Source organism: Staurois parvus, unplaced genomic scaffold (genome assembly GCF_062004578.1).
Source record: "Staurois parvus isolate SC_StPar_1 unplaced genomic scaffold, SC_StPar_1.0 ptg001432l, whole genome shotgun sequence".
NCBI classification, from domain to species: Eukaryota; Metazoa; Chordata; class Amphibia; order Anura; family Ranidae; genus Staurois; species Staurois parvus.
The window spans coordinates 6584394-6606670 of record NW_028319228.1 but is presented as its reverse complement, the minus strand read 5'-3'; the positions used below and the strand labels follow the sequence as shown (position 1 = coordinate 6606670).

General features: G+C 42.6%; 1 protein-coding gene across 2 annotated transcripts; it reads left to right on the top strand.

The window, feature by feature from the left end:
• The first annotated feature begins 1718 nt into the window (after positions 1-1718).
• On the top strand, positions 1719-21180 carry PRXL2C (peroxiredoxin like 2C). Of its 2 annotated transcripts, XM_089662149.1 has the most exons (7): positions 1719-1968; positions 3409-3477; positions 13657-13710; positions 15712-15817; positions 18436-18467; positions 19367-19498; positions 20926-21065. In XM_089662149.1, exons 1-6 carry the CDS (start codon positions 1774-1776, stop codon positions 19484-19486), a joined length of 576 nt encoding a protein of 191 aa, XP_089518275.1. In that variant the 5' UTR covers positions 1719-1773; the 3' UTR covers positions 19487-19498; positions 20926-21065. The 2 variants fall into 2 exon arrangements, with proteins under 2 accessions (XP_089518275.1, XP_089518274.1); XM_089662148.1 differs by lacking the exon at positions 18436-18467 and having other exon boundaries at positions 20926-21180.
• Positions 21181-22277: the final 1097 nt, after the last annotated feature.

Genomic DNA, 22277 nt, shown 5'->3' with positions numbered 1-22277 from the left:
TCTGTTATAAAATTTTGTAATTTTTCCCCTTCACTGATGTACGTTAATGAGGCTGCAGTGATGGGCACTGATAGGCGGCACTGATGGGCACTAATGAGGAGACACTGGTAGGTGGCACTGACGGACATTGACAGGCATCACTGGTGGGCATTCACAGACATCACTGATGGGCACTGAAAGGCAGTACTCATATATGGCACTGATAGGTGGCACTGATAGGCGGCACTGATGGGCACTGATAGGCAGCACTGATGGGCACGGATTGGTAGCACCGATAGGTGGCACTGACTGGCATTGATAGGTGGCATTGACTGGCACTGATAGGTGGCACTGAAAGGCAGCTCAGATGGGCACTGATATGTAGCATTGATGTGCACTGGTAGGCACTGATATGTGGCATTGATGTTCACTGATGGGCACTGACAGGTGGCATTGATGGACACCGACAGGTGGCACTGATGGGGCTACACTGATCATCAGGGCACTGATAATCAGTGTAGATGTCCCCTCTGAGGAATGCCGATTACTGGCTCTACTCACGAGCTCAGCGTGACAGCTTGTGAAGAGAAAAATGCCGATAACCGGCATTTCCTTATTTACATGCGATCAGCTGTGATTGGACATAGCTGATCAAATGAGAGAGCCAAAGTCATCAGCTCTTTCTGCTGATCGGTGATCTGCTGTATCTCAGGGACACAGCGCACCACCGATCACCGCTCTGCGTGTCCCCGGGGGCGCGCATGTGCGGTTAGAGTGGGAGGATGTCATATGATGTCCTCCCAGAACAAGAAAACCGCCTCGCGCCCATCATTTACTTATATGGCGGGCAGAAGGCAGTTAAAAGTCAGCAGCTACAGTTTTTGTAGCTGCTGACTTTTAATAAGAACAAAAAGCGGCTGGAACGCTGTTTTAATTACCACCTTAATCAGCCACAGAACCTGTGTAATAAATATGTGTTCGGTTTTAAAGGAATGAGGTGGCAACCCTAGCTGGACCATTCACAAGGCACAGCGCTACTTGTGCATGCGCAGTAGGCACCCAGCTGTGAAGCTGCAAGCTGTCACAGTCAGGTGCCCACAGTTACATTGCCAGTGACTGAGACAGGACACTGCTGGCAAGAATGACTGGGGTGAGCACATCGCTGGATCAAGGGACACTTGAGTTACTGTTTTTTTTAAAGTCAGTTGCTACAGTTTTTGTAACTTTTTTTACAGGAAGCTAGAGAACAGCTTTATTCCAGGAGTCAGCAGTAGGGTCATTATTATTATACAGGATTTATATAGCGCCAACAGTTTGCTCAGCGCTTTACAATATAACGGGAGACAATACAGCAACAATACAGTTCAATACAAGAGGGTTAGGAGAGCCCTGCTCCTTGGAGCTTACAATCTAAGAGGGAGGGGCTAGTGCTACAAAAGGTAGTAACTATGTGGGATGGACTAGTAGGAGGGTTGCCACCTCATCCCTTTAAAAACGAACACATATTAATTATACATGTTCTGTGCCTGAGTACGGTGTTAATTAAACTCACTCAGTACCCTATCTGCAATAAACCAGCCTCAGAACCTGTGTGAATAATATGTGTTCGGGTTTAAAGGGATGAGGTGACAACCCTAGTCAGCAGACAGCGTAGACCAGTCATTTGAGGGTTAACATGTACTGTATACAGACTGCTCCCAGGGAAGTTCCACCCACATGTCAGTTACACATTGCTTCCACTGAGTGTCTAGGAGGGAGGACTGGCTCTGTCCCAGACTGGGAAGGGAAGAGAATATGGCTTCAGAAAGCACCCCAGTCACCCAGCAAATAGGCAGGAATATGGAATGGAGGGCTGCTGATCTCTCTGATTCACTCTACCACCCAGATCTAGAGCTCGCTGCAAGTTGTCTGCTGAGGGACAGGAATGGCAAGAGCTTTGAGTTCAGAGACCTTTACAGGGATAGGAAGGCAATCATAATCTTTGTGAGGGTAAGTGATATTCCTGGGCTGGAATGGAATGCCCTTTAATCCGTATGCAGCAAAAAGTTACTCAAATCCTGTGGCCTCATTCACACTGGCAATGACATACATGCGTTTACATTGTAACCATGGTATAGATCACACTGTGCGTTTAGCTGTGTTTAAGTGCTTTACGTTTAGCTTCAATTCTCTGCAGCCCTGGGGAAAAATGAGATGCATCTAAACGCACGTAAATGTGTCCCAGAATAATTTTTCCTGTGCTTCAATTAACCAAATGCAGGAAGCTAATTCGAACGTAGGCTAATGATGGCTCTACACGATTCAACATTAGTGTTTTGATCAAATCGGCAAACAATCGAATAGCCGTAACTTTCCTTCTTATTGATTTAAAACCAATCAAAAAGAGTTGATCGGTCAAGGCGGAAAATGATTGATCGTCTTGCATCGATCGGCAGCACTGAGATACTTTGTTTATGAATATAATCGTATTTCAAGTGATCAGATTACAAAACTGAGATAAGATTGATAAAGACATGCTGGTAGGTTAATTGGATCCTGTCTAAATTGGCCCTAGTATTATTATTCTTATTATACAGGATTTATATAGCGCAGAAATAAAGTTTGCGCAGAAATGAAGGTAGACATTACAGTTACAATACAATTTGGTACAAGAGGAAACAGAGGTCCCTGCTCGTTAGAGCTTACAATCTAGGAGATGTGTATGTATGAATGTAAATTATAGGTATAGGATTATAACTTTTTTTTTTTTTTCATGGTTGAAGTGGATGGACTTTTGTCTTTTTTCAGCCAGACTAACTATGTATCCGTAGTACCTTAGATTGTACGCCCCTTGAGGGTTAGGGACTGATGTGAATGTACAATATATATGTAGAGTGCTGCGTAAATTGACAGCGCTATATAAGTACCTGTAATTAATAAATACACTTATGATTGTAAGTTCTGATTGTATCTCAGCTATTGATAGAAATCCACTTTCCCATGGACTGAGCAATTGTCAGGTAAAGTAGCACAGTACTGAAAAGCAAAAAAAAATTCCCTGGTCATGAAGGGGGTCAAATCTTCCAGAGGGTAAGTGGTTAACTATAGATCAAAAGCCATTTCCCCATGGGTGGCATATCGATCAAATGGGTTATCAACAACAGATCGATTATTCTGATCAGAAGAGATTGCTTGAAAAATAAATCAATTGTTTATCAAAGTGTGTATGGCCACTTTAAAAAATGTCAATATTATATACGTTCAGTATATTGGTCTTGCCACAATTTTGTGTTATTGTAATTATGTAATGAAACTGACCTCACTTTGTTTATACTTGTTTCACATTTGTATTTAGTTCTGTTACCATTGAGTTGTACTATTTGTTTGCAGTTTGTGTTGTGTAGACGGTTGCCAGGATACTGACAGTTTTTCCTGTTACTGGCTTTGTAGAATTTCCTGTGCTACACTTGTAAAGAGTACGTGGAAGATCTGGCCAAGATTCCCAAAAGTTTTCTACAGGTATGGCTGAAAGCTTGCCACTAACAACAACAACAATAATATAATTAGGATTGCTGGATGATATAAAATGTACAGGTCACTACAATGACTACAGTTATGTTATTACAAGTGCACAGCATGGGCTTTCCTTTCTTTGCATCTCACTGTGCTTCATTTTGGCTCTGCAACTTATCCACATGATAAGCGTTCCCATTCACAATTTTGTTTGTGCGAGTTTCACGTGATTCCTCACATCATGCATAGGGCTGCCCATTCCCTTGTATGAGCTGTCATGCACATTTGTCGCTGCAAAGAAACTCAGGGACCAAATTTTGGCCCTGAGCCAGGTGCATTTATACATGCACGTTTTGCCACAATTCTTGCTCGTTTTGTCGTGCAACAATCACAGCAAAATCGCACCACATTTGGGGTGGTGTTCAGGGTAAATGGCACCCAAAATGCATGCTGCGCATTTTGCTGTAATTTGGAATGATGCCGATTCTGCCCCCGAGTTCTAATTGCCCAAATGTGAACAGGGCCTTACCCTGAGTTCACATTATCTTGCATGTGCAGGAATCGCAACTGTTCCTGCACCCGCAGCCGAAACGCAGTGCTCTTGAGAAATACACAGAGCTGCCATTCATTCTGACTGGCACCCCCACACATAGGATTGCCACCTCATCCCTTTAAGCCTGGATTCACATACATGTGGTGCGGTATATCGCATGCGATTTACATAGGAACCGCACCACATTCCTGTGCAAATCACATGCGATTTGTGTGCGGTGCGATTGGAGCCATACATTTTGTATGGCTCTAACCGCACCGCACCCGCACCAAAAACGTGCAGGACCCTTTTTTGGCTCCGCACTAGAATCGGATTGCATGGGTATTCACACCTATGCGATCCGATTTTGCACATCGCACCACGTTTTACAGAATGCTTTCGGGATGTTGTTAACTTAACATACACATCCGCAGTGGTTCGCATGAACGGGGTGTGATTGTGATGCGGTGCGGAATTTGCACAGAAAACGCTGTGAATTCCGCACCGCATCAGTGTGAACCAGGGCTAAAACCGAATGCATATGAATTACACAGGTTCTGAGGCCAATTTAATGCAGATAAGGCACTAGATGAGCTTAATTAGCACCTTAATCCGCCACAGAACTTGTGTAACTGATAAGTGTTTGGTTTTAAAGGGATGAGGTGGCAACCGTACCCACGCATCTAAGCCCGCAGTGCGATCGTGGGTACGGGAACTGCAGGGAAACCGCTTGGTATAAAAGACCATGCAGTTTCCCTGCGGATGCATTTTTGGAAAGGTGCATGTACCTTTTTTGTGTGGGAAAAGTGGCACATCAGCCCATTCAAATAAATGGGCTGCCGTGCCCGAGCAAAAGCGGGCTGCATGGCCTGCACTAGTGTGCACCAAGCCATATTATATTACTATATCAATCACACACAGGGAGAATACTTTTTGAGTTGTTTGAATTTTTACAATATGCTAGCAGTGCAGCCAGATGAATGTATGCATGTTTGCTTTAGGCATCAGTGGTCCCTTGTTTGGCATTCAGCTGGTGTTTTTGAAGTGAAGTGTGACATACTCAGGGCTGCTGTTAGAAACCATGGGGTCTCATACAGCCAACCAGCCTCCCCCCCAAAAAAAACAGTTTACTATGTTTCAGTCATGAATGAACACAGTGAGTGATCAGTACCAATTACTCATTGTGTTCAGGAAAGGGCTGGTAAATGTGGCAGTACTGTGGTGGTGTGGGCACACAGGGGGGCTTGAGCAGCAAGGGGAAACATATGGTGCACAGGAGGGGTGATGAGTGCTGTTGGAGGCAATTATTGCAGGGAGAGCCATACAGGGGATCAGTTTCAGTAATTGCCCCTTCCCCCTCCCCACTATGCCAATCACCCTCCCTGACCACATCCAATTCACCCAACTGCCTGGGCCCCCCTGCTGGCCTGGGCCCCATACAGGAGGATTGGTGGTACCCCCTTATCCACGGCCCTGGACGTACTACTGTACATGTCAGATACATTGGCAAGGGCCCATGTGCACAAGCTCTTAGGCCCCATTCACTGTATGTGGTGACTGGTGTTTTTACTTACCTGGTCGATGCCATTCACCACAAGGGCTCATAGAAATCAATTGTTTTCTATGTGTCCTGTTCACATCTTAACACTGGTGTGATGTGCAGTGTGTAAAAATGCAAACCTACTAACTAAAAATTCTTCCTGCGCCTAGTAAAACACTCTAATACAGGTTCTATCCTGCTGCTGTGCACTGTGATCAACACAAACAATGAAAAAAAGGAAAAAACAGCGCAAACATAGACCTTTACATAAAATCAATATTACAAAGTGCAAACATAAGTGAAAAATTGATCAGTGGTAAAGTCCATCAAAATAAACCAAAGTTCAAAAAATATTAGTGCAAAAAAGAAAAAGAAAAAATATTTTCAAATTCTTCTTCTAATATAGAGGAACTTCCACCTTCCACCCGTGAAAACCAATATCAAATGCACTCACCAGATAAAGGTGAAAAAAACGCCTCTTAGGAATTTTATGGGATCCTACACCCTCTTTCGTATCCACTCTATAGGAATCCTCCTCTCCACCATAGGCTCCACCATCCGACCAGGGAGAAAAAAATCTCAGATAGTGTAATATTGTAAGACACCATTCATAAGTGAAATCAAGGATTAAGGTCACTCACATTCAATTCAATTTAAAAAGGCATATTTATTAGGATCAGCTTCTTCCAGATAAACAGTAGATGCAAGGCAACCTCCCACGGAATCTCACATCACAGCTCCAGGTTTCAGCAGAAGCTCTACAGAGACACCGCATATACAGATCCCAAAAGATGGCCGCTGGAACGCACCGCTCAGCGTGCGCTCCACTCACCGGAAGTGACGTCAGACGTACGGAGTACAAACCGGAAATGCGTCAACGCGTTTCGCCCCTCCCAACGGGCGTTCTCAAGACCTCTTGGTCTTGAGAACGCCCGATGGGAGGGGCGAAACGCGTTGACGCATTTCCGGTTTGTACTCCGTACGTCTGACGTCACTTCCGGTGAGTGGAGCGCACGCTGAGCGGTGCGTTCCAGCGGCCATCTTTTGGGATCTGTATATGCGGTGTCTCTGTAGAGCTTCTGCTGAAACCTGGAGCTGTGATGTGAGATTCCGTGGGAGGTTGCCTTGCATCTACTGTTTATCTGGAAGAAGCTGATCCTAATAAATATGCCTTTTTAAATTGAATTGAATGTGAGTGACCTTAATCCTTGATTTCACTTATGAATGGTGTCTTACAATATTACACTATCTGAGATTTTTTTCTCCCTGGTCGGATGGTGGAGCCTATGGTGGAGAGGAGGATTCCTATAGAGTGGATACGAAAGAGGGTGTAGGATCCCATAAAATTCCTAAGAGGCGTTTTTTTCACCTTTATCTGGTGAGTGCATTTGATATTGGTTTTCACGGGTGGAAGGTGGAAGTTCCTCTATATTAGAAGAAGAATTTGAAAATATTTTTTCTTTTTTTCTTTTTCTTTTTTGCACTAATATTTTTTGAACTTTGGTTTATTTTGATGGACTTTACCACTGATCAATTTTTCACTTATGTTTGCACTTTGTAATATTGATTTTATGTAAAGGTCTATGTTTGCGCTGTTTTTTCCTTTTTTTCAAAAATGCAAACCTACTGCATTTTTCTACAGTACATCAGATTGCACGGCGGGTCATTGCACTAGAGAGCAGAGACATGAATGAAGTGTAAAGCTGGCCATACACTGAGTGAATTTCAGGCAGTTCCTGATGACATGGCCAAAATCTGATCTGTGGGTGGCCTTGCCGGCACCACTCCACCTGACCTGCTAACGGAAAATCGGAAGAGCCAGTTGGTGTACTGATGTCTGGACTGGGATTGCAGCCAATCAGCTGCAGTCACTGTTCCAATTAACCACTTGCCTACCGGGCACTTATACCCCCTTCTTTACCAGGCCAATTTTCAGCTTTCAGCACTGTCGCACTTTGACAATTGCGCGGTCATGCAAGACTGTACCTATATGAAATTTTTATAATTTTTTCTCACAAATGGAGCTTTCTTTTGGTGGTGTTTAATCGCCGCTGGGCACTTTACTTTTTGTGCTATAAACAAAAAAAGTGCAAAAAATTTGAAAAAAAAAGTTTCTTTTCTATTATAAAATTTTTCAAACAGGTAATTTTTCTCCTTCACTGATGTGCGTTGATGAGGCGGCACTGATGGGCACTGATAGGCGGCACTGATGGGCACTGATAGGTGGCACTGATGGGCAGCCGGGGGTGCGCAGGAAAGCGCATTCTGGGAGGACGTCATATGACGCCCTCCAAGAACTGGCCAGCCGCAGTGTACCCGTCATTCGGCTATCTGCGGTCGGCAAGTGGTTAAAGATGGTCTGAACACGCCCCTGTTTGGTTCATGGTCGAACATTTGAGCCTACCAAAATTTCGACCGCGAACTTCAAACGGACAATTTACTGAGCGGTATCTTACCGTATCTGAGTATGTGGTAAGATACCACTCAGTCACTAAAATACCGCATGAGTTATATTATTAAGTCATGCAGTAATTTAGTAGTGAAACATTCTTTGCACCCCAGTCATACCGATACCGACTTTGAAATCGTGCGACTTACAGTAAAGTCTCACAATTTCAAAGTCAGCTGAAATGCCAATCTGAGGTGCGATTTGCAAGACACAGATATGTACGCAAATCACAGCAAAGGAAGTGCAGGCACTACTTTAGAAATCGGTGCGGCTCCAACAAGGTCGGAACCGCACAGATATGACCGCTGTAATTATGGACAATAGGGTGCAACTTGCTATGCGATTTGCAAGTCGTATAGCATGCAAATCGCATGCAAAGTTGCACCCGGTGTGACTGGGGTCTTAATATTTCAGCTGAATGTCAAAAAAATTGTTGGCTTTGACCGACAATTAAAAACAAATTTTTTTTAAACAGCGTGGGTCTCCCCCCCCCCCCCACCACCCATACCAAGCCCTTCGGGTCTGGTATGGATTTTAAAGGGAACCCCCACTCCAAAATTAAAGAAAAAATGGGGTCCCCCAAAATGCATACCAGACCCTTAGCAGACCATGCAGCCCAGCAGGTCAGGAAAGGGGGGGGGGTTGAGTGAGCGCCCCCCCCCCCTCCTAAACCATACCAGACCACATTCCTTCAACATGGGGGGATGCTTCGGGGCAGGGGGACTCCCCCCAAAGCACCTTGTCCCTGTGTTGATGAGAACAAGGGCCTCTTTCCCACAACCCTGGCCGGTGGTTGTGGGGGTCTGCGGACGGGAGCTTATCAGAATCTGGAAGATCCCGGCCCATGGTGAAAAAAAAGTGTACTGTAAAAAAAAGACAGGAGACAGTCTTTGACAAGTCCTTTATTAAAAAAAAATGTCCCCCCGAAGTAGATCCAACGTCAGTCTCGATGCCCGCCGCCACGGCCAACCCGAAAAAAGAAAAGAAAAATATGTTCTGCCCTCAACGCTGGCTCCCGGCCATCTAAGAACTGTCATTGCGACACAGCTGTCAAATAGGGTGATGGCATCACAAGGGGGCGGGATCACACCCGCACCCTTGTGACATCATCATGCCTTGTGATTGGCCAGAGCATTGTACCTCCCTTCCTGACCAGGACATTTTTTATGATTCGGCGCTGCTTTATTTTAACTGACAATTACGTGGTCATGCAATGCTGCACCCAAGCAAAATTTACATCCTTTTTTTCCCCACAAATAGAGCTTTATTTTGGTGGTATTTGATCACCTCTGCGTTTTTTTTTAGTTTTTGTGCTATAAACAAAAAAATAACCATTTTGAAAAAAATATACATTTTTGACGTTTTGCTATTAAACATGTCCAGTAAAAAAAAAATTTAAAAATCAAATATCAATTTAAACTTAGGCCAAAATGTATTTTGCTACATGTCTTTGCTAAAAAAAAAAACTCTATACGTGTAAATTAATCAATTTACGTGAAAGTTATAGCATCTACAAATGGCGGTATATATACTGGAATTTTTTTTTTCTAAACTAGTAATGGCGGCGATCAGCGACTTATAGCAGGACTGCAGCGGGCATTCTGACACTGGGGGGGGGGAACTAACTGCCACTGACATCCCTAGTGACACTAATACAGTGATCAGTGCTAATAAAAAGCACTGACACTGTACTATTGACACTGGGCAGGAAGGAGTTAACATCTGGGGCGATCAAAGGGTTAACTGTGTGCTGTGTGTTTTACCATGTAAGCATGCTGCTTTGTATTGCTCTGCTTTGTATTGCCCTGCAGAGCAAAACAAAGCAGCATGCTGGTGCTGACAGGGGAGAGATCTGTATTGTTTACATACAGACCTCTCCCCTGTCAGTGTTCCTCTGCGATCGCCGGGTGACAGCGTGGGAATCTCCAGCTGGGACGCGGTGGTCGACAGCTGTAGCCACCAATGGCGGTGAGGGTAGGGTGGTGTGTGTGCATGCTCCCTACCTGGAAAAACAAAATCATGTGTATATATACGTGATTTTGCGCAGTCCTGCCGCCCCATATCAGTATTTCTGCTATTGGGTGGTTGGGAAGCAGTTAATGCGTCAAGGTAAGAAAAACCTTCTGTCTCTAGAACCACTTTAATAGATAAAATGATCAAAATGGGTAATTCAGCCCACAAACTACTATTTGCGGCTGTGGTATGCATTTACAGTAAGGTAGACTAACCCTTTAGATCCCACTTTAGATCCCACTTACACCTGTGTGTTTTAGGTGCAGTGCTTTGAAAAAAAAAACCCACTTAGTGCATCAAAGATGCATCTTCATCAAAGCACAGATTGTATAGTCAGTGGGAACACACCTAAGGCTTCATTCGCACAGGCATATGTGTGTTTTCTGCATGAAATGTAGGTTCTTGCTGGCAGAGCTACCAGAACTTCCTTTGTAAAATATGCTCTGCAAGGTGCATATACACATTTACATACTGTATGTCAAATCTGTAGATACTGTGGGAACTCGCTTCAAAGTGGTAGAGCTTTTGTAACCCACACAGCAACTCGCTTCTTTATTTTTCAGGGCCGTATCAGCCCACTTTTATTTAAATGACAGTTCAATAACATAGGAGGTTTCCCACACAGGGGTATCCAACATCAATATAGACAAAAAGATTCAGCCTCCTGGCTCTCTCAGATATAAACAATTTTCCTCTGGCCTTTCTCTTCAGGCTTACGTCTGTCTCCTGCAGACTTTTCCAAAATATTGGCTCTTGCACACAGCTTGCCACTAGCACACAGCTACTCCCGAGCAGCCCCTTGCTGCTTTTGGCTTCCACCTCTCCTAGGTGAAGCCCACCTGACTTCAAGGCAGTGACCACCTGCCTGCCGGGTTGCAGCCCTCCTGACTCCTGTCTGCTGAGGTGGAGCCCAGAACCCTGGTCCTGACTCTCTGAAAAGGCCCGCACACACCTGTGCAATCAGTATCCTGGCCATTCCCAAAACCTGGTCCCAGGATTGGAGATTTCATCCCTCCCAGATCTTTGAAATCTCCAGGCTCCAGATCCCAAAATGGACCTTACAAACAAAGGAGGAAAGTGAAAAGCCACTTCCCCCCGTATCAAACACTTACCCTGGAGCCCCTCAACCTGCCTTATTGAGAATCCTAGGTGACAGATCGCCACACTGTCACAATACATATGTCTCAATACGTAACTGCGTCCTACTATTTTTGTACGCCGTACAAAATATTGTTTGTAGAAACAGCTGTATATGGCCATATTGATTCCTATAGTGCTGCATTTAGATGCATATGAGACTGCATACTGTGCACAGCTAAAGAATACTTTTTAAATGCCAGTGAATGAACCCTAAAACACAACGCACAGATTTGATCTGAACGTAGCCATGTTTTATACCACTCTCTGCTTTTACTTCAAAGATTCAGCTAGTTAATTAAAAGTAAATACTATTAAAAAAAAACAACTTCATCCTGACTGGGTGTTTGAAGTAAACACATAGCTTCCAGGATGATGAGAATGAAGAGTAATGTGTAAAAGCCGTTTAATAAGAGTTGTGTCCTCAATTAATTAGGCAAAATGCAGCAACCTGTGACAAAGAATCAGACATCATCTTTCTGTTTTAGGCTAGGTTCACATATGTGCGGGTGGTGCTGCCACATATGTGCGATGGATCAACACAAAAATCCGTGCAGCATCACCACCCACACAGAAGAATGCATACCCGCAGGCGGGTGCCATTAATTCTAATAGCACGCTGTCTGCACTGGAAATCGCAACCGCACTGGGAACCGAGGTTCCTGTGTGGGCTGCGGTTTCCAAAGAAGTGCACGGACCTCTTCCCTGCGTGTCCTGGGGCACGGGAGTCCATTCTCATGCCCACGCAAAACGAGGCTCGCAGGAATGCACATATGTGAACCAGGGCTTAATGAGAGCAAAGATGGAAACTGATTGTTGCAATAGGTTGTTGTATTTCCAGAGGAAAAACTAGAAATCACAAGGCTCCGTAGCAAACTTTTCAATGGACTCCCTAACAATGTGTGTTAATGGTGCAGAACCCAATGGTTATAGTTCATAATCTTAAACCAAGAGGTAAGCCTAAAAAACAGTGGTCAGTAGATTTAAAAATTCTTCAGTGTCAGTAGGAGGAACAAATGCCCTGTGTCAGTGACCAGTAGTAGTGGTGACCTAAGGTTTAGCCCAAACCTCAAACAAATTGATGGCAGGCCCATCTAGGGAATTCCCCACCGCAGAGCTGCACGTAACCAAGGGGCAAGGATGATGCTGTCATCATTGACCTAATATGACAATATGGCCATATGTGGACAGTGTCATTGACCGAATACAGTCATGTGGTCATATTAGGTTAATAATGTTACCAGAATCCTTGCCCCTTTGCAGTTGCAGGGCAAGTGAATTTCTTTGCCACAGCTGATTGGTCTGGCAGCCTATGGGGCACTTTGAGGGGCTATCAGAAAGCTAAGGTGCACTATGGATATCTGTGGATTTTTGTGGGTGGAGTTGAGTCCTCATGAAGGCTTGGGGACACTATGGGGGGCAGAGGATTCTGCAGAAGGCTGTGGAGCTTTATGGATGGATGGATAGGAGCACATGGGCAGGCTTGGGGCACTATGGAGGGCTAGGGGTTCAGCAATAGATTTGAAGGGGCTCTGTGGAGAAGAGGCTGCTGTTGCTGCAAGGAGGCATTGTGAAAAAAAGGGGGGGCTAGGAAGCATAGTATAGGGCTGGGAGCATTATACTGTAGGTGGTAGCAGAGGAAGCAGAGCAGAGGGAATGGAACCTGAAGGAGACAGTGCAAACAGATTTTGCCCACCTCAAACGTGCCAGTGCACCACAGGAAACAAAAATTGAAACTTCCCCTTCATCCTCTCTCTCCATTCATGTGACAGGCCAAATAACCTGGAGAGGTAGAGCTGGAATTCACTCCCTAATGCAGTGGTCTCCAATCTGAGGCCCAGGGACCAGATGTGGCCCTTTGCTTGCCTTTATCCGGTCTTTGGGATACCATTCCTCTCACTAATACAAGGCGCTATTCCTCCCACTGACACCAACAATGGGGCATAATTCCTGTCATTGATACCAACAATAGGGCACAATTCCTACCCCTGACCCCAACAATGAGGCACTCTTCTTCCCCCTGATACCAACAATGGGGCAATATTCCTCTCACGAATTATGGGGTAATGTTTACTCCCAGGGCATTTTCTACTCTCACTGGCCACAATCTGGCCCACTCAGATTCTGAAGGACAGTAAACTGGCCCTTTGTTTAGAAAGTTTGGAGACCCCTGGTCTAGTGGGTGCATGTGCTGATGAAAAGTCTGTGGCTGCTTTGCATCCTGAGAGGCATTCATCAAGATTGCAACCCTGCAATGCCTGATGGAGCAGTGCCCACTTCTGGAATGGCAGAACCAAGCACCCACTGCTGCTCTGCAGAGTATCCTGGATACTAGGATTCAAAAAGAAGCTTCCTTCAGCACACAAATCCTCTTTTCAAGGGTTTCAGACTGAGCACTATAGCCACTTCATGGGATGCTATGGTGGTAGTTCTGCGAGTGTGTACGTCATCCATGATTATTACTTTGCATATCCTTATGTGTGCACTTCTAACCTATGTCTCTTTTTTGTTTAGAAAGCAGATGTCAGACTTATTGTTATTGGTCAATCCTCATATCTTCATATACAGGTAACATATTTCATAGCATATTTATATATGATTTTGAGTATATTGATATGAATAGATAGATTGATCCTGCATTAGATGTATACTTACCTGAATTGGATGACCATGTCCTACAGAAATCTTTAGAGCCCCTGGATTAAATCTTCCTTTCCTGAACTATGCCTTCATGGTTGAGTTGTATGGGTGGGATCCTCTTCCGAGATGTTACCAGCCCATTTTGCCTCACACACACACACACTCAGGCCTATTGGGCCCTTCCCCCAACCCCAGGCTCCATAGTGGCCACATAAGCCTATTAGGAAAGGTGATCAGGTCAGAGGTATTTTGTGCTAACCACTGGATAGGTGCAGCAATATTCAATATTTCATAAAAATTAAATATCATGTGTTAGGTATAAGAGCTGAAAAAATTTAACTAATGAAGTGGTCTTCTTGGTGCCTATGTGTGCACTTTTCCAGCTAGACGTTAGCTGGGATGTTTGATTATAGCAAATAGGCCTTGTTTTTAACAGAGAGGACCCTTTGCTGCCATTTTGATATCTTAATTATTTCTGATATGCTGTAGGAGACTTTTCACAGAATGTTTTCAATGACACTCTGGTAAGTGCTTCATTGAAGATCTATTACAGAGTATAATAGTGTTGGTGGCATTGGTACCTCAGTCAGCCTTGTAAATTTCAATACAGATTATGCATATGATTCCCTTGGCTTTCAGAACAGTATTGAGAGAGATATACTTATATTATTGCCATACTGGTCTTTGGTATTTTCTTTTAATATGGAGGTACGGCCAGGTAATACATTTTATAAATTGTCTTCCCCAACCTATTAGACACACAACAAACCTAAACCTGGTAGAGGCTTTTTTATTAGGTTTGCACTGCCCTGATCATGCTCTTTCACATACATATTGGACTATACTAAAATTAGAGACTCCTACTTGTTCTGGTTATTTGGACAAATGGGAAACTGATCTTGGTACTATTCTATCTAATGAAAACATCAAGATTTTAAGGCTATACCATACTTCTTCTGTATGTAGGAAATTTGAAGAGCTAAACTTAAAATTGACCGCATGTTGGTACCTATTCCATTGAACTTGGCATCCAGTTTTACAGTTTATTCATGATGAATACATGATGAAACATGATGTTGGAGAGGATGTGATACAGAAGGGACTATTGCATATACTATATGTGGTTTTGTCACCTTATTCAAACATGCTGGTCTAGAGTGGCAGGTGTAAGGTCTAAGATTTCAGGTTGGGCTACACCCTTAGACTTTTGAGTTTTTGATGCCAATCTTTCATATAAAGATGGAATAGTTTGATTCCTCATTAAACTCTGCAAACAGCAATGTATCTTTACATTGGAAGTCAGCTCTGTCCATTAGTTCATAGTTTAATTAGATCACGCTATGTTCAATTTGTAATCAACATCCTCTGAATCCTAATATTTGGGATCTTTGAAGGGAATTTAAGACATCTATAGTCTCTTTACAAGCTTGCAGTCCCTTGAGTTAATGATTGAATGACCCATAGACTAGATATTCTTTCCTATTATATAGTTGCGCACCTAGGGATATTACTTATATCTTGTAGAAGACTGGGCAGGGGCAGACTGACAACTCATGGGGCCCCCGGGCAATAGGGGATCATAGGGCCCCTGTGTCCTTGCCCAAACTCAAAAAAGCCTATGAAAAATGTACCAGGGGCATCTCATGGGGCCCCCTACTGACCCCGGGCCCCCCCCCCCATTTTTTTTCATTTTTCTTTTTACCTATTTTGAACCTGATGATTATATGCAGTTTCAAGTAGCAAAACTGAATTGTTTGGATAGAGAAGTGAACCATCAATAAATATATTTTTTTGTAAATCTGGAAAATGTTTTTTTTTTTTCTGATAAACAAATGAATTTAAATAATATACGAACAACAAAAAAGAGAAAACAAATCATTTAATATAGGGTGACTTGTTTAACTCATACTATGCACCTGTCTTTTTCAGAATTTTTGCTCCATAACAGGATATCCTCATGAAATATATGTTGATAATGACAAAGAAGTATATAGCAAGCTAAGAATGAAAAGGGGAGAAACATCAACTTCATCAGGTACTGGTATTTTCTGTAAGACAGTGATATTGTGATATTTTTCAGTTTAGCACTAGTTTTCTTGTCTAATATTCCACACTTTTAGGTCCTTACTAGGTGTACCCATTACTTTAAAATGTTAGTGGGGTTTCCCCTCATACTACCAGGCTGTGCCAGTTGGAAGATACTGTATAAGGTAGCAAAAACTGGTATGGACTATTATGGATCTCTCATAAACTCCTGGTTTTTGATAGATTAGAGAAATATTAGAACTGCTTTTACATTTATGTTGCCATCTGTGTCCTTATTGGAACATTTTAAAATGTTTCCACTGCCAGGTGGCACTAGTTGCTGAACAAAGTGCAAAGAAAAATTTTGCCATGCTGTCATAGGCATTACAATCATTACAGAGGTTCTAACTGGTGCTCGGTTTACTAAAAAATAGCATATTATTGTCTCCGTTCTTTTCCTCTAACTGTCTGCCCCTTGTGGAACCAGTCATTGAACATTGAGTTAGGGGAAATTTTCCTAATGAGGATTCAAATAGCAAAGTCTATCCAAATAAAAAAAAAAAAGAAAATGTTTTGAGCAAATATTTCTTCAGCTGCTTAGGCCTAAAGTAAAGCATAATTACCAGGTGAGTAACGATTATGTAAAGTGAAGGCACACGAAACAGTGGATGTGCTTGGTATGCAGCAGTTCACATAAAGTGACAGTTCACATAAAGTGACAGTTTTTATCTAAGGCTTGATTCACACATATGCGGTTGATGCACACCACGTTTGTGCAGGCACAGCAGCCCATTCATTTGAATGGGCTGCTGTACCCACAGGAATCGTCACTGCACCTTTTCAAAGCAGCATGATGCTTTTGCATCATGCAATTTCATGCACCCGAAAAGGCATTTTGATGCATGGGGCGGCACCCCTGTATATCTGCAAAAGAGAAGTGTGTTTTGGCTGCAGGTGTTGGAAAATGTGTGATTTTACAACTACAGCCTAGTCTTAACCTAGCCTTAATCTGCCAGTGTGTGAATGTGATACTAAATTTCCTCTGCACGTATAATGTCACTTAACATGATTCTGTGTTTGGATAAAGCAAATAATTAAGTGTGTGGCACTATGCAGCATTTTGAAATAGAATCTTGGACTTTAATAAAATATGCAGAGGGGAATTTACTAAGACTGAAACAAACAGAATCTGGAGTAACTGTCATTGGCAACCAATCCGCTTATAGCTTTCATTTTAAATGCTTAAAGTGTTACTAAACCCGCAACCAGGGGCAGACTGACCATTTGGAAACTCGGGCACTGCCCGAGGGCCTGGGGTCAGTAGGGGGCCCCATGAGATGCCCCTGGTACCTTTTTTGTCTTAGGCTTTTTTGAGTTTGGGCAAGGACAAAGGGGCCCCATGATCCCCTATTGCCTGGGGGCCCCATGAGTTGTCAGTCCGCCCCTGCCCGCAACAGTAAAATCAGTCTGTATATGCAGTAAAGCATGCTTGTTATACTCACTGTGGAACCTAAGCAGGAAATCCTCTGCATTGTGTAAAAATGCTGTTTGCTGCTGACTTCTCTGATCCTCTCCTTCTTCCAGTGTCCCCCTCTTATCTCCTGATAAGACATATCATGTGGAGTCACTCTGCTCATGCTCAGTTTGGTGTGTATTGCTAGAGATGTTGTTTTCCTCTTGGGAGAGTGCATGTGATCAGCACAGGGCCAATGAGCACTGCCCAGACAAAGGTCAAAGGTTCCCCCTCCTAGAGCAAAATGAAAACTCCTCCCACAAGCTTTAACTAGTGCTTTGCTAGATACTGATAGAAGTCACAAGACTGATCTAACTGCTGAAGAGAAAAGGTATTTAGCAGTTTATTTTCACTAAAATAATTGCACTTCCATGTTCTGTGTACTGTGGGAGACCAGATATAGTGAATGCAGGGGCCTGGGTTTAGTAACACTGTAACTGAACAAATTGAAGCTAAAAGCTAATTGGCTACTATGCAGAGCTGCTCCAGATTCTGTTTACAGAATACACTGAGTTACATTATTACCCAATGTATTCTGTACTGTTATCTCTTCTGCAGAAATAGATATTATCTTTTTGTAGTAGATATTTTATATTTTTATTAAAATATTTTAGAGGTTATAGGTAATCTGATATATTTTATTACTATACAGTATATTTAATATTTGTTTTACAAGTAAACATTTAACAAATGACTCTCTATATGTCTCTTTATTTAGTCTTTGTTTATTTAGTCTCTGGTATCAGTATCAGTGCTACCAAACATTTACACGGGTATTGCTACAAATTCTCCAATACATGAAACTGATACCTTCAGGCTCTGTTCTTTCAACTGTCAGTAGGATTCCCCCTCTGACAGATGACATGTAATTAAAAAAAAAAGCCAGCATACACAAAAAAAAATCAGTTGTTAAGGAGCAGGGCATATACATAATTAACAACCGATGACAAAAAAAAACTGTAAATAAAAAAACAAGCAAAAAAAAATGTCCCAGCAATTGGAGCTGTCAAAAAAAGCAGCCTGACAATGTTTATTAACAACATTGCTCAGTTGCTAAAACAGAGATAAAAAGAAACATTGTTTCATTTTGTATCTTTCTGTTTATTCATCTACAGATCAAATGGATGAACTTCCATCTACAGATGAAGTCAGTTAAAAGCAACCTGTCAAGTAAAAAAAAAATGTGCAATGCTTTAAAGGCGCCTAAGAAAAAAAAATAAATGTATATTTTTTACATGAAAAAACTGCATTTTTTTGTTTTTAAAGGTGAACTGATCCTTTAAAAAACATTATAGCATAGTCTGAATAAAATGTGTTCAGATATTTTGCAAACTTTTATACACTGGTACATTCTAAGCAGAGCAGGGGATACTGAATGCTGCTGAAGGTATGTGTATCTCTAGCCAAAACATTCTGTTTCATTGTGGGAAGAGTAGGGGATGCAAGGAACCCCTGTCACTTTTTTTTTGCTGTTTATTGCCAGTTTTTAGATCTTTCCCCAATCAAATCTCTTTTATATGGGTCATAATGGCAACAAAACATTTTTAATAGTAGTGTAAAGGTAGGTTAGTTTGTATGTGTGCACCCACTGGAGATTTCCTTTCACTTTCTGCTGCCATAGCAATGTTGCAGCTAGTACAGGGGAAAACAAGATATAGACAGCAAATTAAAAAAAAACTGACAATGGTAATACCTGTTCCTACCAGGGGAGGACTGACAACTCATGGGGCCCCCGGGCAATAGGGGATCAGGGGGCCCCTGTGTCCTTGCCCAAACTCAAAAAAGCCTATGAAAAAGGTACAAGGGGCATCCCATGGGGCCCCCTACTGACCCTGGGCCCTCGGGCAGTGCCCGAGTTTCCAAATGGTCAGTCTGCCCCTGGTTCCTAATCAATTAAGAAAAAAACTAGCAAAGCTGAAATACCCCTGACATAACTTAAAAAAGCATTTAGGTCATATTTGTTTTTGTATGTATTTTGATAAGATTTAATGTTGCAGTATTCTTTACTGCTTGGGAATCCTCTAACATGGTTATGTAATACTCTAGCTGGGAGTCCCCATGTCAAGTCAAACATCATCACTGGGAGTATTAAAAGTATATGGAGAGCAATTACAAGTCCTGCATTTGATTTTCAAGGTGACCCAGCACAACAGGGTGGAGCAATAATAGTAGGTCCAGGTATGTAAAGAGAAAAAAATTTGTCAAGTATGTAGTTACATTAAATCTATTCATTGTTTATTATTTGTATTCCACTTGTTGCTTTGCAGTGTGCTGACTCTGGTTCTAAGTAGATATTATCAAATACCAATAGCGTTCTGTGCATACTTCTTGTGCTATCTCAAGGAGTCCTCCTCCCAGTTCCCATCTTGGACTGCTGTTGACACAGGCTACCCATAGGAATGAATAGGGTCATGGTAGACGAGTATGCAAATATGTTCACAGCAGGTTTCCTACTGAGCATGTGCATACTTTGTGAATGGTTCCGCAGTCTTCTGGGACCTGTGTATGTCCCAGAAGGCTGCAGGTTTGAAAGAGGGGAAGAATTACACCACAGATCACCATGGCGATCTGACCCAGAAGTGGGAGCAGATGCCTTTCAAAACCAGGTACCTGCTCCCCTCAAAAAAGTGCCAAATGTGTCAGTGAAGAGGGGGATGATGCAAACAAGCAGCATTTTCACTTTTGGGTGAAGTTCTGCTTTAATGCTGGGTCCCTACACTTGACACTAGGCACCACAAAGAGTTTACCTTCCACCAGTTCCCCACCTTCCAGATCCATCAGTGGAACAAGTTCAACATTGTAGCATTCCATCATTTATTTGTAACTTAGTTGTGAAGTAAGTTCTCACATCTCACCACCTAACTTCTGGAAGTTCCCAGCTTAAAGGACCACTATACCATTAGCTGAAATTTTGCAGATTTATGCAAACCAGCAGACCACTCCTCACAGTACACTACTAAAGAGGAGCTTCGGTCCCCCCCTTCCCCCCCCAGAAAAAATAAGTCAGCAACTGCAAATACTGTAGCTGCTGACTTTTAATAAAAGGTCACTGGGGATACAGGGATTCAGGGATCCAGCGCCATCTTCCCCCCCAGCCAGTTCTTCACCAGTCTTTGGGTCCCCGGTGCAGGCTGTGACTCCTTGCGGCTTCCCACTGTGTACGTGAAAGCCATGCTGCACTTTGTGAATGGTCTCACAGCCTTCTGGGACCTGTAACATGTCCTGAATGGCTTTGGGCAAAAATGAGGGGGGAAAGTACCACTCGGATTATCTAGGTGATCTGGACAGAAGTGGGAGCTGGTAACTGTCAAAACCAGGTAGCTGCTTCACCCCCCCAAAAAAAATATAAGCATCCAAAAGAGGAGGGAGGAGAGAGAAAAGTGAAACTTTCTCTTTTGGATGAAGGTCCGCTTTAACTAGAGCTGCATAGTACCAGGAAAGGCAGAGGAAATCCAAGCACTCTAGCAGACTTGGAGCAGGTTCATTACACACCGCAAGCAGCTAGTTTGAAGGGGCTCTGGATACAGAGACCACCTCCTCTCTGATCTGCATTATGAAATGTTTAAAAATTATATTTGTTCACAACTATTTGTGTTTTGTTGCAGGTAACAAGGTCCATTTCCTGCACCGTGACATGAACAGATATGATCATGTTCCCATTAGTTCTCTTCTTAGGTATGCAGGAGTAGAAACAATTATTTTTGGTAATCAACGACCGATATTAGAAGTTTGAAGTACACAAATTGACATGATTCCACGACAATCCAGAAGCTATATTTTGCCTATAATACTATTTTATTTCTTGTTTACATGTTTACCCAGCTACTTTTGACATTTTTATATAAAATGATTGTTTTGTACAGTTGTATTCTTTGTTCTTTTTTTTTGGTATTAATGAAATAAATGCGATGGGCTGCACATGCAGAAGCACAAATGAATCAAGAGCATCACAATGCCAAGGTATAGACTCGAGAGAGAGACATCATTTCGCCCCTGCACAAATTAGGCACCAGTTCACAAAAAGGATATCAGAGAACTAAAGGAAGTGCAGAGAAGGGCTAGACCAGTTGCCTTTATTAAAAGCCTTTGTTAAAAGCCTTGCCTAATAACATGTTGACTAATACCTTTTCATTTATCCATAAAAGCCTTCTCTGGACATCCCTCTGATTGCTATTTTTTTTCTTTTATAATTAGGGCTTGATTTTCTCTGACTCTTCCACTGTAGGTATGTTGTGCCTATATGTCATTTCTGTGCCCAATGAGAGTACACAAACACACTGTCATTAAAGCGAAGGCAAACATGAAGATAGGGTCTAGCTTTGGGGTCAAGGCTTGACCATAAGGTCTACTGTAGGAAGGTGAACCCTTATTAACTTATAAGTGAAACCAAGATTAGAGGAGTGCACAAAAATGGAAATTCTTGACAGATGAAGTTTATAATGTCAGGTTCATGGCTCTTTAAAAATATGCCATGGTAATAATGAAGCAGTATGGTGACACACAAGACTATAATGAGCCTAAAAATTCAAATATTCTAAAAGCTTAAAGTGTAAATTCACCTTCACGAAGATTTTCCAACATATTTCCTATGCAATTCTATATCAAATGAATAGTTGATATTAGACATGTGGGATTAATTTTGTTACCAATGGAAATACTGATTTTTGTTTTTCTCGGATACCGTATTTTCCGGCGTATAAGACGACTCCCTACTTTTCCTGTTAAAATATAGGGTTTGAGCTATACTCGCCATATAAGACTACCCCTCTTCCAACACACACCAAATAAAAATGAAAAAACATCAGATTTGATTTCAATATGGTATGCTATTTCAGTATGGTATTCCAATGATAGGGTGCTATTCCTCCCACTGACACCAATGATGGGGCACGATTCCTCGCTCTGACACCAATGATGGGGCACTACTCCTCCCACTGACACCAATGATGGGGCACTA